General features: G+C 39.9%; 1 protein-coding gene across 1 annotated transcript in view; it reads left to right on the top strand.

Moving 5' to 3' along the window:
* herc1 (HECT and RLD domain containing E3 ubiquitin protein ligase family member 1) overlaps positions 1-18,515 on the top strand; it is a 123,716-nt gene that overhangs the window by 84,318 nt on the left and 20,883 nt on the right. The window contains 15 exon segments of the mRNA XM_055154972.1: positions 35-303; positions 1,422-1,474; positions 1,701-1,901; positions 3,641-3,815; positions 4,357-4,624; positions 6,256-6,469; positions 8,370-8,578; positions 10,246-10,373; positions 10,499-10,635; positions 11,921-12,121; positions 12,519-12,649; positions 13,827-14,035; positions 14,312-14,429; positions 15,858-16,004; positions 17,254-17,355. Of these exon segments, the coding sequence (XP_055010947.1) occupies positions 35-303; positions 1,422-1,474; positions 1,701-1,901; positions 3,641-3,815; positions 4,357-4,624; positions 6,256-6,469; positions 8,370-8,578; positions 10,246-10,373; positions 10,499-10,635; positions 11,921-12,121; positions 12,519-12,649; positions 13,827-14,035; positions 14,312-14,429; positions 15,858-16,004; positions 17,254-17,355 (2,562 nt within the window).

The following is an 18,515-nucleotide window of genomic DNA, read 5'->3' on the forward strand; positions in this document are numbered from 1 at the left end:
CGATACTGTAACACATTTCTGTCCACGTTTGCAGCATGTGTGCGAGGCAGACGACCGCGACGAGGTGGTGGTGTGTGAGCTGTGCGAAGCCAACGTCGCCAACTTTAACGCGCACATGAAGAAGAGCCACCCGGGCTGTGGGCGCAGCGCCAACAGGCAGGGTTACCGTAGCAACGGGTCGTACGTGGACGGCTGGTTCGGCGGCGAGTGCGGCAGCGGGAACCCGTACTACCTGCTCTGCGGGAGCTGCAGAGAGAAGTACCTCGCCATCAAGAGCAAAGCCAAAGTGCCCATAGTGGAGAGGTACAAGACTGGAGAGTTTTAATAACTGTATTTCTTTATTTAGTAAATTTTTTTACTTTTTAGATTTGAAATTTCTTGTTCTTATTCTTGCTTGTGTTGTTTTCTTCTTTGATATTGATTTTGATACCACAATGGCCACGTTTACATGATGTTTTTTAATTCCAAATTAATTGTTCTGAATTAAATAGTTCGGAATTAAAATATTCTCCTTCGAGTTCACATGGAAATAATAATTACGAATTGAGGTTTACATGGAAACACATTAAATCGCTTTTATTTAATTCGTTTGGAGGTGGGGAAGGGTTCTGATTGGACAGAAACACGATCGTATTTACATCGACAGGAAGAAAACACACACTTCAGCTGCTACCGGCTTTTCTGTCTTCTCGGTTTGTCGTTACGCCACGGACACAAACACGATCCAAACGTTTACTCAGTCGTTTCAATGATAATTGCGCAGCAGCTGGAGAATTCTCTCATCACGCTTTACCTCTGCCAACTGAGGAGGAGAAGGGAAGAGTGTCGGAGAAGGGAGGAAGAGGACAAACTGAGTCTGAGGCTGCTCTACCTCAGCCCACTCCCACATCCCGCTCACAAATCCAAAGAGACGTGGAGGAAAGTCCGAAGCCACGACTGGTGGAGCCGGATCTTTCAGAAGGACGACCCAACGAGCATGCGCTGAACGAACCGAATTATTGTTTAAGAAGAATAAACGTTTACATGATCGAGGAATAAATTAATTCGGCTTTAAAATCTGATTAAACCACCCACTTACTTCGGAATTCAGTTTAATTCTGAGTAATCATTTTCATTAGGAATTACGTGTTTACATGGCCTTTTTAAAGCTTTTTTTATTCAGAATTAAATTAAAACAAGCTCTCATGTAAACGTGGCAAATGATGATAAAAAACCATCACTTTTTTAGACAATAGAATGTAATAGTAGTTTAGATATGATGCCAATTTTAGTCTCCGTTAATATCAGATTTTTTATATTTTTGACGTGACCTCACAGTCTAGATGTCAGCATTTTTTGAGGCAGCAAACAAATGGTTGATTCTTATATTTTTACTTCATTACACACTGTACGTTCATGTGTGGATTGTTTTATTTCCTCAGGTACAAAGGCCAAGCTCCTGATCTGCTCGGCAAACAGGACAGTGTCTACGAAGGTAAGATCCAAATTATTAGGAGTTGCATGATGCTGAACAAAAGATCAACAAAATAGGAGATGCCAAGAGCTGAAAATGTTAAAAAATTATTCTCGATACCAACTTTTAATGATATGTGACACTTTTATAGATACTTAGAGACATGAAGAGACAAACAAGGACAAACAGAAGAACCAAAAAGTTAATGAAAGTTGTTTTTTTAAATCCCGTTTCGTGCCCCCTGCAGAGGACTGGGACATGCTGGACGTGGACGAGGAGGATAAGCTCACAGGAGAGGAGGAGTTCGAGCTGCTGGCGGGGCCTCTGGGTCTGAGCGAGCGGAGGATCGTCCCTGAAGCCGTCCAGTTTTCAGACAGCGACCCCCTCGGAGCCTCCGTCGCCATGGTGACCGCCACCAACAGCATGGAGGAGACGCTGCTGCAGATCGGTGAGACGTGGATGTGATTTTATTTTAAGTACAGCGATAGTCTGGCACATGGCGTCGTTATACATTTAACATTATGAAACATGTTACGAAATGTCTGAAGTGGAAATGAGGAGGAGGGTTGTTTTGACGGAGAAGGACATACCGGCTTTGCTTTAGAGTCTGTTTAAGGAGGTATCCCATAATGCTTTGCAGTGTGATGCAGCAATACATTTTTAACCACCATAAAAAGCACTATTGAAGCACTATTTTTATATTTAGAACAACTGCCCCATTATTGCCATTTTGTTAGAATTTATAGTCTAAAGAAATGTAAGCTTGTTTGATTTTCTTGTTTGATTTTCTTAAATAAATCTGGTTGTAACTGAGAATGAAGAGAATAAATTCTGTTGCTGAAAAACATGCATTGTTGCTGTGAGCCTCCAGTAAATTGCATGGAGTTGCTTTAAGGGATGAAGTGACACTTTTGGCTTGCCAGCTGAAAGATTATGGTACAAAGTTGAAAAAGCTGAGGCACTCAAAAAGTACAAAATAATTAAAAGCCTTTAATCCCACATGGCAGATAAAGTTAAAATCTTACCAGCGCATTTCGAGATGGCTATCGCAGTGCAGATTAAAAGTAGTTAAGGATTTGCATGTCACGTGGTTTAATGTTTTGGCGGTCATACTGGAGGTAAAAACTGGGATTATTCCGTTTATTTCAATATAATCATGGTGACTTTAAACTGTGCAAACTACATAGAAGTGTCCAAAATCGCCAGCTTGTTAGATCAGCCGTCATTAGAAAGATATAAAGCTAAAGTCGTCCTCCTGTGGAACAGATCCCGATCTAATTCCGATGGAGCACTTTGTCAGTCTAATCAACGCTCGCTCTGTGCCCAACCATTAGTCTGTAGATATTTACTGGTACACTCCGTGCCGGCACACCGGCGAGAAAAATACTTTTGGTATATATAATTTAATTTACTGTAAATCCCTTGTTTGTTTGTGTGGAGCTGGTCCCTCACCAGAAATGAAATGTTGACTGCACAGACGACTGGACTCAGTGAGCTCCATCCCTCTCTTTTTATGGCCACTCTCCACCTCTGTCTGCGATCTTTATCAGCCGGGATCTGATAGATACTTTGGCCTCCTTCTTTAGCAGATTGACTCTGGCCAGAACATCCAGTAGCCACACAGGTCAAAACCATTGTTATTCAATTCAAATTTTATCGCACACAAATACTACACGTTCATATTACAGATGGATAGTTTGACCTCCAATATGGCGGCATCAACACCAGGTCACGTGGTTTTGTGACATAGACGCAAAACCTTAATAGGTGTAGGTCACATGTTCAGAGTGGGCTGGTCCACAGTCCCCTGGTGCATGATGGGACGTGTAGGCTGAACCGATTTTAGTTACAAGCTATTTAAACTGCAAGATATAAATAGTACAATTCCTAATCAATCAACATATAGAAAAATACATAGTATAAGTGCAAAAAATACTTAAGTGCTACAGATACAGCATGTAGAATTTGTATAATATATTGAGCAAGTAGATCCAGCAGGACTCTCTCTGAAGTAGTTTTTTTCAGTTTCTCTCCTCCTCTAATTGTGTCTTTAATATGTTCGATTGATTGATTGATTGAAAGATTATGGTTTCCACACTGAGCTGAGATGATTGTGACTAAACCAGACTACCTGTGAGTCCTGTGTTTTTTCTAACAGCGTGTCTTCTGTCCTCTGTGTGTGTGCAGGCTGTCAGACGTCTGTGGACAAGAGCTCTTCAGGCAGAGTGACTCTGGGGGAGCAGGCGGCCGCTCTGCAGACGCCTCATGACCGAGTGATGGGTCTGAGGAGAGTGACGGCCGCCGCTCAGGTCCTGCTCGCGAGAACTATGGTCATGAGGGCCCTGTCTCTGCTCTCTGTCAGGTCGGTTCTATTTATACAACAAATAATTATACAACAAATATCAAATAATTTCACTTGTGGATCAAGAAAGTTTGTCTAAGCCTAACAATTCTTTTTTTTTTTTTTATCCAGGCCACATACTGCTACTACTTTATTGTTACTATTTTATTATATGCAAATAAACAAAAGAAATAATAATTTGTCAGTTTAATCTAAAACGGTGATATCAGCCAAATTAAATAAAAGCAAAAACATGAACCCCATACTGAATATTTAACTGTCACTTGAAGTTTACCTGTTTGTCTTGAAGTTAAAGGGGCTTATTTTTTAGGACCTAATTTTGTTTCTGATGTAATAAAGTAAAAATAGTTTTGCCCCAGCTCATATTTATTGTAAAAGCAGCTCAAAATGAAACTGTGGTGTACTGTCTGCATCTAATTATAAGTAATTGTTATAGTCAACAAATCAGAAAGAGCATTGTTAGCATTCTAGTTGTTGTTAGTAGTACTGTTATGACTTTTATGAAACTTCTGACCCCCTCTCTCCGTCTCATCCTCTGCAGTGGCTCCAGTTGTAGTCTGGCTGCAGGTCTGGAGTCTCTGGGTCTCACTGACATCAGGACTCTGGTCAGACTCATGTGTTTAGCCGCTGCAGGACGGGCAGGTCTCTCCACCAGCCCCCCGTCCGGGTCCGGGCCCCACGAGAGGCCCCGCGGCGCAGCCAAGACCAGCAAACCCATCTCCTGCCTGGCCTACCTCAGCACCGCCGTGGGCTGCCTCGCCTCCAACAGCCCCAACGCCGCCAAACTGCTGGTCCAACTCTGCACACAGGTACAGCACTTCACCGAGGCAGAAAGGCTCAAATACTGATGACAAATTTCTCTTTAGGTACTAGAATTATTTAGTATGAAATAGTGCTCTCAAAATATCATGTTATTAACGCATTAACTAGTTTTTTCATAGTTTTTCTTTTTTTTTTTTCCATTGCTGTAACGTTAGAAAAAGTACAGGGTCTGGCTGCAGACAGGAAACAAAACATTTTGTACAAAAATGAGAAGCCCTGTCAGATGCGCTGATGTAACTCGTACGAGGAAAACACAAAAGAAATACTGCTCCAAAATATACAGTGAATCTGCACTGACCTTCGATAAAATTTTACAGGCTCTCTTCCAGCTGTTCTCAATGCTGTTATTATCTCCATAAACTCACTGAATAGTGTATCGCAGCAGGACTCATATCTGTCTCATTATTTAATAGACACCTCTGCGGCTGGACTTATTTTCTCCACTAAAAGCGTTAGCTCTTCTGTACCACATGTAAATAAACAGCGCCATGTGATGACGTCCTTGCTCTTAGTACAGCAGCGATGGTTCGACAAACACAGTCACAAACACAGTTGCTATTAAAAAAAAATTGCAAAGCCTATCCACTTTTCTATGTTAATAAAAGGATTAAAATGATTATTCAAGGGACAAGAATGTGTGATTAAATTGTGATTAATCACGAGTTAACTATGACATTCATGAGATTAATCGCGATTAAATATTTTAATCAATTGATAGCATTAGTATGAAACTATAACATAAATATCACTATTTTACATTTTGTTACACTGTAAATGTTAAATTGATCTAAAAGCAACTGGTCCACTGAGTTTCTGTTCCAAACTGCAGAACTGATAATACATTCATTCCTTACTGTATTTTCCGCACTATTAGACGCGCTCCAAGCCTCCAACCCCATTAAAAAGCGACTGCGCGCCACAATCCAGAGCGCCTTATACACGAATCCATTCAGGTGTCCCAGCACGACTCCAGTAAACTACAAAGCCGCACCACCCGCAGAACACGCAAACACACACGGAGCAGACAGCGACCGCACGACGAAACACACCCACAGACACACTCATCACTCCACGCCGACGAGGAACGGAACGGAGGAACGAACCGAAAAAGCGAGCGCAACGTGCCACTTCTAGACACGACTGAACAACTGAGTCACTGCGAACACGCCGACAATCCGTTGGTCCCAGACAGCACCCTCCCTACACGCCACAACTGAACAAAGCCCAGAGTCACCGTGAACGAACAAACAAACAAAACCACTCACCCATCACACTGTTGTGTTTTGTTTAAAGCGGTTTATTTGTGAAAAAAGTTCGAAAATAGACCATTCAGTACAGTACATGTTTTTACTGTTGAAAAATGGCTATGTGAAATTCTTTGATCTTACATGTTTGACCCAAAGTCCTATTTTGTTTTATATTTATTTATTTTAATAATGTCAAGTACAGAGCAGTGGAGGGAAGATAGGAGTTGCAGGACAATACAGGATTACTCAAACATGCAGAAATCCATTAAAATACTTGATTAAGCTAATAAGCAGAGAACACCGTTAAAACATGGTTAATAGCTATAAATGTCAGTCAGGATAATTGTAATTTCTTTGTTGTTTTTCTCCAGAACCTGATTTCTGCAGCGACCGGGATGAACCTGACCACTGTGGATGATCCGATCCAGAGAAAGTTCCTGCCCAGTTTCCTGAGAGGAGTCGCGGAGGAGAACAAACTCATCACGTCTCCAAACTTTGTGGTGACTCAGGCTCTGGTGGCTCTGCTCGCGGACAAAGGAGCCAGACTCAGACCGGCCTACGATAAAACCGACGTGGAGAAGAGAGGTGTGGATCAGAGACACGATTCAGGCTCTTACATGATCTGTCCTTTTACCAGTGGTTCTCGCGGGGTGACTGTTTTATTGGTTAATATTTTGCTGAATAGATTTCAAATTGTTGGTGTAAGATTGACAGTTTTTCGGTCGCTATATCAGATGGTTTAGTCCTGGTTTAGTCTTGGTTTAGATCTATCTCACCTATGATCATGAGCTTTGTGTAATGACTGAAAGGACAAGACTCCAATCCTTTAATGTAATTCAGTTTAAAAAATGTTTTGTGCCAGTACAGATGTGTTGTAAAAGCAGCTCTTAGTGTTTTTATTAGTGTTTTTGCCTCTGATCCACCTTTTGGGAGCCACTGGTCTGTCACTGTAGTGTCCTCATGTTTCTCATTTCACATGAACCACTTTTATGTTTTTCTGTTTTATCACCTACAGTACTGTTCAGTAGACTTAAATGTGATTACAGTAGATATTTCTTAGTCCAATTAACACGTGTCTGATCGATGTTATAATGTTGTTTTCTCATCACAAACAGACCTGGAGTTGTGTTTTGTTGTATACTTTCTCTCAAACAGAAAACACTCTGCTCCACCTTGGGATGTTTTGTGATAAAACAGGAAGTCTCCACTGTGTTTGTTAACGCCATACACCTTCACTAGTTTAGTTTAGTTTTTGTTTGAAGGGACAAAGTACAGAGACATTAAGCTCATAAAAAACAGAGATGTTCTGCACTAGATTATAAATAGTTAGTTTCCTTCCACAGTCCCTAATTTACACAAAGAAGACTAGAATCATTTGGACGATTTCAGCTCTGGAATTGCCGATCTCTACTGAGCAAAACGTAAAAGGAGCTGTTAACTTGAAAACTACCACTGCATGACATCACAAGGTGGAACAGAGCGTTTTGAGCTTTGGAGATGTAAACAGACTAAGACCAAGTTATTCCAATAATTCTCATTCAGATCTTATGGCTAAAAATGAAAATTTTTGTTTAACTTTTGCAAAACAAAATGGCTATATTTCTGGGATAAATCTAAAATCAGTTAAATTACCTCAAAGTTTAAAAAAACATTGTTTTTCAGCCTGTAAAAAAAATCGAGGAGCGTTGTCGTGTGGACGTAGCCTAATAATAACCGGGCAGCCGCGGAGTCTTAAAAGTCTTATAAAGGTCTTAAATTTCATGTTACTAAATTAAGGCCTTAAAAGTTGTAAATTATGTTGTAAAGTCTTATTCTTTTTCACAAAGGTCTTACATTTCATTAGCCTATTTTTTTGTAAACTCAACCGGGCTGCAGTGCAACGTTAAACAGAGGGAGGAAAAAAACATAAATGTATTTTAACATTATAAATGATTTTTTGGCCATTTTACAAGCGATGCATACTACTATAAATGAGTTCTGAATGAGATTTTATACTTAAAGTATTTTTTGTTGTTTAAAGTAGTGAGTAATGGTCATTATTTGAACTGGATCTGGTGTTTTTCGCTCACATAATGGGTGCGATGTTGGTCTTAATTTTCATTTAAGTGGTCTTCAAAAGGTCTTTAAAAAGTCTTAAATTTGGGATAGTCAAACCTAATGATGCCATGAATAAGGCTTACTCAAAGATGTATGAATGAAACAAAACACAACTTCAGATTTGTTTTTGAGGAGGTAACAGCATTATAACATGTCTTAAAACTCACTAGAATCCATTTTATGTAATGTAGCACATTTTAAATCACCTCTTTTAAACCACAGTACTGTACATTCACTTATTTTTGCTTTTTTCTGTTCTCATGTGTCACTGGGTTGGTGTTCTGCATTGTCATTCTCTCACTCACCGCTGCGTCTTGTCACTCTTTCGTTCAAGCAGGTCTAATTGCGCACTTGTATGCCCATCCTTCCCATAACCCCTCCGCTGTAGGCCCCCTGGAGCTGGCTAACGCCCTGGCCGCGTGCTGCCTCTCCTCGCGGCTCTCCTCGCAGCATCGGCAGTGGGCGGCGCAGCAGCTCGTGCGCACGCTGGCGGCGCACGACAGGGACAACAACCAGACGCGGCCGCAGACCTTCGCGGACATGGCGGGAGACCTGAGGAAGTGCTCGTTCATCAAGCTGGAGGCGCATCAGAGCAGGGTGAGGAGGAACAATCGATCAATGCCACTTTATTTGTCCCAGAAGGGCAGTTTAAAGGTGCACTGCGGAACTTTTTGGTGGAGGGGCTGCTGTATACCTGCTTGTGTCCATGGAAATGTTATTGCTTTGTTTGGAATGTTTCACAGTATAGATTAAACCTGTCATCACAAGGGAGACAAACACGCTACATTACAGTTAAGATCTGTGGAGAGATGCTCCTATTCACAGGCGTTACTGTATTTTTGAGCAACAGAAACACCCGTAATGAGTAACTGCTGGATGTGCAGTGTCCCAAAAATTTGACATAATTTTAAAAGCAATTATCTTAAAAAGTACTAAGTCTAGCTCAATAAAACTAAACAGTTTAAGTGTGGAACATCAAAAGTTTATTATGGGACTGAAACATTTGACATCTGTGTTGCTTCGCAAGAGTTTTTCATGAACTTGCTCGACCTTCTCTTCTGATGTTGATGTTGGTACCAGATACTTTAGCCCTGCATAATTTGCCTTCCTCTTTAAATTTTTGGTACCAGGTCCATATTTGTTTGCCAGTTGTTGGAAGTTTTTCCAAATTTTGCACTGAAGGCTGCACAGTCTTGGGTGAGTGTGTGCGAGCGTAATCCAAGGCACAAAATACCTTCTCTTTGGGAGTGAACGGCTCAAACAGAAACAAAACAGAACAAAAATAAAACATTAAATATAAAATCTTGATCTGTTTTTATACATTCTGTGAAAATTTGAGGCAATTTCTACAAGAATTGCCAAAATTATTGGCCTGCAAAATGATGTCAAACTTTCTGGGACACCCTGTAAGTGTTTAATGTCATATCATGGAACATTCCAGGTAAAACAATAACATCTCCATGGAGACAAGCAGGTAGCAGACTCTCCCAGAAAAAGTTGCTCAGTGCACGTTTAAGCACATTGACCAGAAAAATACAATAATAATAGAAAGCTCAAACAAAAGTCTCAGTGCAGCTCAACAGTGAGGCAGAGTCATCAGACCCAGTGTCAGGGCAGTTTGAGGTGAGCAACAGCCCTCAGGACAAAAGTGTCCCTCCTCTGTATCCTGCAGCTTCACAGCAGCCTCTAGGAGGAGCCAGGTGGAGTCTGGACACACAACAGGAAAGTTTGTTCTAAGTTTAAGGAGGAAGATTGGGATAAGGCTGAAATCATTGTATTTTTAATAAGAGAAAAACTCCATCATGTAATAATGAATAATATAGATGGACCAGTGTAAGCTTATGCGAGATATTTTAGAATCCAAAACAGCTGTGAATGAGTTTATAAAATGCTCTACTCGGCATTATGAACGTATAACAAAGAAAAATGACAATCTACAATGGAGCAATGTAATCATAAGTGCAGTACATTAAAATAAAACTTTATTTCTTTCCTGGACAATAAGATGATGAGAGTTGCTTTTAAGTGGGTGAGATGGATTTAACTTAACCTCTAACCTAATCACTTTAAACTCACGGAAGAAGCAGATGGCTTTATTTCTTTAGTTACTACTTACCCTAATAGAAATTTAAAAAAATGTGTTTAAAAAAATTGTGATAGAACAAAAACAGTGATTATGTTGTAACTGTGGGTGTGAGATCTTCCTTTGTTTCTTTGCATTGTTTTTATTTATAAGTTTATTTCCTGTGTCCCTCTGGTCTCAGGTGATCACTTGCAGCTGGTGCAGTAAAAAAGGACTTTTGGCGACGAGTGGAAACGACGGAACTGTTCGACTCTGGACTGTGACCAAAAACCAGTACACGCTACAACAGACCTGCATCTTCAACAAGAAGTAAGAAAATCAGCGCATCTGTACAAAGGACAAATACTGATATATATATTTGCTTTGGTTGTTTCTTTATGCACTGTCCAGTTGTTTTGTTCCATTATGGTTGATGTTTTCCATTGTTTTGTCAGTGACGGCTCTTCGGAGGAGGGGATGTCTGGACTTGGATCTCCCAGTGACCCGTCTCTCTCCCCGTTGGCCTGGAGCGTCACCGGGAAATACCTCGCCTCTGCCATGGAGAAAATGGTCAACATCTGGCAAGTCAACGGTAAAATTCACAGTTAATATTTTTTAATAATACGTATTTGAATGTTAAACTGTTCATGGGCTTTTTCACACGACTGAAACATTGCTTTATGTCACCAAATCTGCAAATGTCAAGTAAAGCGCACAATTTGAACACATCTAGAGGTATTAACAGTTTGAACAAAGACAAAAATATGAAATGTTAAGGTAAGGTTGTGTTTACGCTTGCACACACTACATCAGAATTAGGACTAAACCCGAAACTAGACAAGAACTAAACTTGGAACAAAAGTGCCCACATGAATTAATAATATGAGAATCATTTCATTGCATGCATGTTTTTAGATCGAAATTACAGGGGATAAGTCATAGCATTTTGTAAATTCAATGAATTCATGGAATTTTAGTGTTCCCGCAGCCGCGGGGTCTTAAAAATCTTAAAAAGGTCTTAAATTTCATGTTCCTAAATTAAGGCCTTAAAAATTAAATTATGTTGTTCAAGTCTTATTTTTATCACAAAAGTCTTAAATTTCATTTGCTTATTATTATTATTTTTTGTGTACTCAACTGAGCTGCAGTGAAATGTTAAATGGAGGGAGGAAAGAAAAAAAAACAAACCAACATGAAATCACATAACATGAATGGACGTTTAATTTGGAGTATGCGTAAACAATACTTTGTTTGTCTTGTTAGAATATTATAAACATTTTTTTTGTATTTTACAAGCAATGCATACTTATATAAATGAGTATAAATGAGTTCTAAATGAGATTTTATAATAAAAGTATTTTTTGTTATTTAAAGCAGTGAGTAATGGTCATTATTAGAATTGAATCTAGTGTTTTTTGCTTGCATAGTGAGTGCGATGTTGGTCTTAATTTTCATTTAAGTGGTCTTAAAAAGGTCTTAAAATAGTCTTAAATTTGGGGTAGTCAAACCTGAGGATACCCCGGAGACGACCGTAAATGCACTGGCAGTATTTCGAATGTTAAAAAACTATAATCCCAAACCATAAAGTGAGTGGAAAGGATTGACATTTCATATTTAGCCCAAAAAGTTTGATGAATTCTACATATGTAGGTGCAGTAAAGTCATAGAAAATTCACTTTAGGTCATGGAAAAAGTCCTGGAAAAGTTTTGAAATTTTGTCAGTGAAAAAGAGTGGGAACCTGGGGTTAGCTGGACTCTTTTTCAGTCTACATGGTAACTTCGTGGTTTGTAAAGGATGTTATAGAAGCACTTTTTGTTATGTAATTACCATAATTGAAACAGTAATGTTGACATGATTGTTGCACCTCTTGTTCCAGGGGGTAAGGGGCTGCTGGACGTGCAGCCTCACTGGGTCTCTGCTCTGGCCTGGCCCCGAGAGGAGGCGGAGTCTCTGTGGTGTGGAGAACCCAAAGACCTGCTGCTGGTGGGACGCATGGACGGGACCCTGGGTCTGATCGAAGTCCTGGACTCCTCCTCTATGCACCGCACCGAGCTCGAGCACTGCTACAGGAAAGACGGTAAGAACACACTCTGTGATACCAGTTTGAATTATATATTTTAACCTGTAGAGATGTTAATGAGTCATTCTTATAACCATCTCAAAAGAAATTTCAATTCTGTTAACTTTTTTCACTCCTTAAAAAACAAAAGCTGAGTTCTTTTGCGATGTACCCTACCTGGATGACTGATTTAAGGTTTTTTGGACACTCAGAGTTGCTTTAAAACTACCATCTGTAAATTTATTTGATTGTTTTTCAGTCAATCCTTCAACATAATTAGTCAGAGCTGAGATCGAACCAGCGATCTTTAGGTTCTAAGATCACTTTTCATACCACCTGAGTCGCTGTTGCTTTAAATGCGATAGATAAATGAGTCAGGTGCGTTGTTTTTTAACCCAGTCCTCCTGTGTCTCAGTGGCAGTGATGCAGATCGCGTGGTTCAGTGAGGACAGACCTTTCGCTGTGGGATACGCCGACGGGAAACTGCTGATCGGGACCAAAGAGCCTCTGGAGAAAGGAGCCATCGTGGTCATCGACGCTCACAAGGTAAAGTGGATCATCTATAAGAGCTTTATTTTTATTTAATGTAGTCAATCGACCAAATGTTTCTAACAAGATCCATCTAAACCTACCGACAACTAGTTTAGCCTCTACACTTCTCTTATTAAATTTAACAGTGCACTATGTAATTTTTCTAGTAGTTTGTCTCCATAGAGATGCTGTTGCTGGAATTAGAGGTCTGCACAGGATAGAATTTTCAGTTCCGCTCCCACACTGTGCAGTCCCGCTCCCCCAAAGAATTGTAATTTCCAGTCCCGCTCCTGCCCGCATCTGCGATATTTTGTCCCACGCCCACCCGCAAGTCCCACGGGATGGGAACCTTTGCTTTCTTAAACTCTGTCAAACACGGAGAAGCGAAAGGAATTGGGCTGCGTATGAGAGGAGGCGCGGTGGGCGATCCGGCGGCATGGTTAAGCCCTGGCTAAATCCTGTTTTAGTCCTGTTTTAGTTGCATGGCGTACGGGACAGGAGGACAGTCTGCGCGGTGTACGGGAGGGGGGACAGTCTGCTGCTTAAAATGTTTTTATTAATGCCAAATAAAATGTCCAGCACAAATTATGCATGATAGGCTTAAAAACATCATTTGTATATTTTACTTTACACTCATATTTAGTTTGCAGGACTGTAGTTTATCATCCCTCCCGCCCGCGCCTGCAGTGAGCTTTCAAATATGTCCCGTGCCACACTATGTTGCGTTGGGTCCCACTGGTTGCAGGGCTCTACCTGGAATGTTACATAACTATCAGCATTCAGCATGATGACGTCTGTCTTTTGTTTATCCAGTTGAAGTTATTATAAAAATACCTTAAACAATGACTGTGCATTATCACTCTGAGCACCGTCACCTTTCCACAGATCTTACTGTAACTCGGTATAGTTTGTCTCTGTGGAGATAGTTGAATTTAATACCATGTTGCAGTTGCTTCTTGGTAAAATAATAGCAACATCATTGAGACAAGCAGGTGGCAAAGCTAGAAATAGTTCCATACTGCACCTTTAAGCGGTGTACGAAATCAACATCGTCCCCTTACTTCTTAGAATATATAGATTTTTGTCAATAATATAAAACACCTACGGGTGTATTCATGACATAACGTCCCTGTATTTATCAACAAACATTAAATTCATACATTTAGTTTCCTAATTTATGATTCACTTCCAGGAGTCCATCACGAGTATGAAGTGGAGTCCGAACGGTCAGATGCTGCTGACTTGTGCCAAAGAGGAGACTGTGAAACTTTGGGGTGCAGATCACAACTCTGGCTCCGGGTGGCGCTGTCTGCAGAGCATCAGGAACCCGTCTGTGGTGAACGGAGTGGCCTGGTGCGGTCTGCCCGGACGAGCCCCCAGACCCCTCGCCATGTTAGCCATGTGAGTCACACTGGGATAAAAATATTAAACTGGAAGATCTTAAAATGATGAACTGAACAAAGAGCTCAAAAAGGAAACAAAAAGTCCATTCTTAAAGCAATAGCAAAAATCTTGATAACAATTTATTTTAGATTGGCAAAATGACGAACGCAAAACAATAGAAAGGACTTTACAATTGACAAAGTCCGTTACACTTTCTAATGAGCTCTAACAACTATATTACAAAATGCTTAACTCTTATTTTCATAATAATTTGAACATGTTTCTCTTGTTCAGATGTTGCCAAAACGGTCTGGTCTCCATCTGGACTGTGCCTCAGGAAATCTCAGACTTCCCAGAATCCACCTGTGGAGTGGACGGATGGTGGGAGAGCGACAACAAACCAAAGTTCAGGGTAAGATTCACATTCCGATTATTTACAAATCCTTAAATAAGTCATAATATTGGAGTTTTAAAATAGTTGTAGTATTGTTTGGTTTTATTTTAAAAAACAAATGAACGAATGATACACAAATTAATTTCACTTCCAAAATCTTAAATCCTGTCTACAGTTAGTGTCCATTATATAAACTTATACAGTACAGTTTTGGGTTCAAATGAATAATGGAAAAAAACGGTTAACTGTTTGGCGTTTACGTGACTTAAACTGTGATGCCGCGGACTAAACCAGGACTAAAACAGGTCTAACCCGGGTCTAAACCAGGACTAAATCAGTACTAAACTAGGCCTAAATCTGGACTAATCCAGGATCAAACTAGGATTAAACCAGTCTCAGTCCTGGTCTCAGTCTCGGTCTCAGGTCTGGTCCCAGTCTCAGTCCCGGTTTCAGTGCTGGTCCTGATCTCAGTCCCTGTCTCGGTCCTGGTCTCTGTCTGGTGTTGGTCTCAGTTTTAAGCCAGGACTAAACCAGGACTAAACCAGGACTAAACCAGGACTAAACCAGGACTAAACCAGGAGTGTCAGGACAGGCCCGGAGGTGCGCCCGCATAGACTGTCGGGTGATCAGGACTCAGATCGGGAACAGACCAGGACTGAGACTGGTTTAGTCCTGGTTTAGTCCTGGTTTAGTCCTGGTTTAGTCCTGGGTTTGTCCTGGGTTTGTCCTGGGTTTGTCCTGCTTTAGTTCTCGTTCAGTCCTGGTTTAGTCCTGGTTTATTTCTGGTTTAGTCCTGGTTTAGTCCAGGTTCAGTCCTGGTTTAGTTCTGGTTTAGTTCTGGTTTAGTCCTGGTTTAGTCCTCGTTCAGTCCTGGATCAGTTCTGGATCAGTCCTGGTTTAGTCCTGGTTCAGTCCTGGTTTAGTCCTGGTTTAGTCCTCGTTCAGTCCTGGTTTAGTCCTGGTTTAGTCCTGGTTCAGTCCTGGTTTAGTCCTGGTTTAGTCTGTATGCAGCGCAAAAGTCCGGTATCGCAGTTTAAGTCACGGAAACGACCTTTATCAGTTTTTTCCATTATTTATTTAAACACAAAATCGAAAACTGAAAAAATGAATCATTATCCATTTTTTTCATTTTGGGTTTGGAGACAAATAATGAAGAAAATAGTTGTTTCTTTCGTTTCGTTATTTTTGTTTTTATTTTGAAAAACTAATGAACAAATGATACACGGATTGAAATTCCCAATATTTTTTTCCCTTAGAATAAATGCATTTAATGACATTTTTTATTTTATTGATTATTATTGTTTATTAAATATTACAGTCATTACTTATCCCACATCTGATTATCGTCTGTCCTGCCTTTTAACGTTCAAAACTGACATATTTGTGAAAACCTTGTGGGTAAAATAAGCTGGATCTTTTACATTACCTCTTGTTGTCATGTTGCAGTGCTCCGGGTGGTCAGAGGAGGGCGCCGTGTGCGTGTTCCAGCTCAAAGGTCACATCACCCCGGTCCGGACAGTGGCCTTCAGCCCTGATGGTCTGGCTCTGGCCTCTGGAGGTTTGGGAGGCCTCATGAACATCTGGTCTCTGCGGGTGAGAGATTTTAACGGTTTAACTTTCAGACACAGAGACAAATATGAAGAAAATGAAAATAAGACGTGACACATGTGACTCAGATATGGAGGGTGGATGGTAAAGTGGTGAAGTGATTCTACCCGTTTGAAGATTTCCAGTAACTCGCTGCACACGTTAAAAAAGCAGATGTTTGTGTAATTCGTCGTCCAGGTGGGATCCAAAGCAACGGGGAAACTCAAACTCTGTCAACTGGACTAAAGTTTTATGATCAAATTAATCCAATCCAGTCCAACTTTATTTGTATAGAACATTTTATAAACAACACAGTTTCCAAAGTGCTTTATATCACAACGTAAACCATTTTACTTTAAAAAAAAAAAGCAGCTGAATTATGTTCCAACCATAAGGAAATTAATAGAATCAATAAATAAAATAATAATAATAAAATCAATGAACAAAAATAATCAAATCAATACATAAAAGCAGTAATAAAAAAATACCTAAAAACCGGTAAAAACAATAAATAAATAAATGAATAAATAAATAAAATAAATAAATAAATCACACAGAGGACCACACAACTCTTCAGACTTAAAACACTCCATTGTTTCACTGTGTCAAATTAAAATCAAAGGGAAATAAATAAATAGTTGTTGTTAAGAGTAGTTTTAGATGGTGTGATGAAAGGAAGGCTAGAAGGAAAATAGTTGTTAATATATATTTAAAAAGTCAGACAATAACACATCTTCTATTCAACATTATATACAATACATTATTATTATTATTTTTTTTCTTAGTTCTTATCTTCATTTTTTTAAGGTTATACTGACTCCCTGCTCGAATAACTCCTGTCGACAAGGAGGGAGCAGATGAGTATAGGCCTTGTACAAAAAAGTGAAGTATTTTTAGCTTATATCAGGATTTGTTGGTGCATAGTAATTTCCATGATTAATAATCCTTCTTTTGGAGTAGATAAAATGTATTAATATTTGATTTATGTGTTTTCCCCCATATTTCCACACAGTAGTTTATGTATGGAAGGAATAGACTGTTAAAAAATGAATTAAGGAAACACATTGAACCCAGTTTGAGAACAGTGAGTGTAAAAACCGTTGTTCTCTCAGTCAACAGTGTGATGTATATTTGATCAGGTCTTGTGCTCTCGCTCTGTTAGTTTTGACTCCACATTCTTTCACCGCTCACTGACTCTAACTCATCTGTTTCTGTTTCTCCTCCCGTGTCTCCTGTGTCCCCCCCTGGTGGTCAGGACGGCTCGGTGCTGCAGACTGTAGTGGCCGGGTCGGGGGCCATCCAGAATATCGTGTGGGTCCCCGATGTGGGCGTCGCCGTCTGCTCCAACAGGTCCAAGGTAAAACGCCAAGACTGAACTACAATTAGAAAATCACAAGTCGGTTACGTAGTGTCCTCAGTAGAGAAAGAGAAGAAAATAGAAAAGTAGAAAAAAATCTGTATTTTTAAGTTTTAACTGTAAACCCTGCATCGCAAGTGATACGTTTCAAAAATTGTAATCTGTGCTAAAAAAATCCACTACTCGTTAGCTTGATCTGCAGCTATCATTGGAGGTGCCGACAGCTACACAACTATTTGTTCTGATAACATTTGCACCAACATCAGCTCCCATTGGGCACTGTAGTTTTTAAACGCAGTACTCAGTTTTTATTAAGTCGTTTTAGATCAATATTGGCATTTCAAATATCTATTAGAACATAATAATCAAAAGGTGTTATAACTTATAACATAAAATCCTTTAATTTTTTCAATTTTCTTAAATTTTCTTCCTTTAATTTTTCTCAAAAATCCTTATAATCGCCTTATAATCCAGTGCGCCTTTTAACGTATTGATTCTGCTTGCACTTACTGACCTTGAACCAAGTTTTTTGTGGAACACGTCGCTCAAACATCTGTCAAAATGTTTTAGTACGACTTTGTTAAAATACAAAGCCACACCTCTTGATATATACGGTCTGTGCTATGACCTTCAGATTTATCATCTCTGAAAAGTTTCACATGAACCATCTCCAAAGATAGAATCACAGAACAGACTCACCATCAGCAGAACACCCCTCTGTCACAAAAAAAACACTCATATTCCACTGAGTCTTGTCCTTTAGTCTGACAGAAGATGAACCGCATCAGCGCACAGTAGCGAGCTGTTTTTTGAGCGCTTAGTTTATACAAATTAGCCATGCGGTTTTAAGTTTAGCTTCTGTAAAATGTAAACAAATGTGCACAAAGCTGCATTAAACACATTATTACTCAAATTACTAGTGTATATGTCAGTCCACCCACATTCACATTCAGAATACACATTCATCAAGACATGGAGGCAACGCCGAGCGAATTACACCATAATCTGCCAATGGATCTTGAATGTCTGGGCTAAGGGATCAGTCTCAAGTGTCGCCTGTTTGTTTCGCTTAATGCTCCTTATAATCCGGTGTGCCTTATAGTCCGGTATTACGGTAAATAGCAGACACAAGCACTATATGTCTTCTTAAAGTCCTACTA

The sequence above is a fragment of the Boleophthalmus pectinirostris genome, unplaced genomic scaffold (genome assembly GCF_026225935.1).
Source record: "Boleophthalmus pectinirostris isolate CB_2022bp ecotype Guang Dong unplaced genomic scaffold, ASM2622593v1 HiC_scaffold_19, whole genome shotgun sequence".
Lineage (NCBI taxonomy): Eukaryota > Metazoa > Chordata > Actinopteri > Gobiiformes > Gobiidae > Boleophthalmus > Boleophthalmus pectinirostris.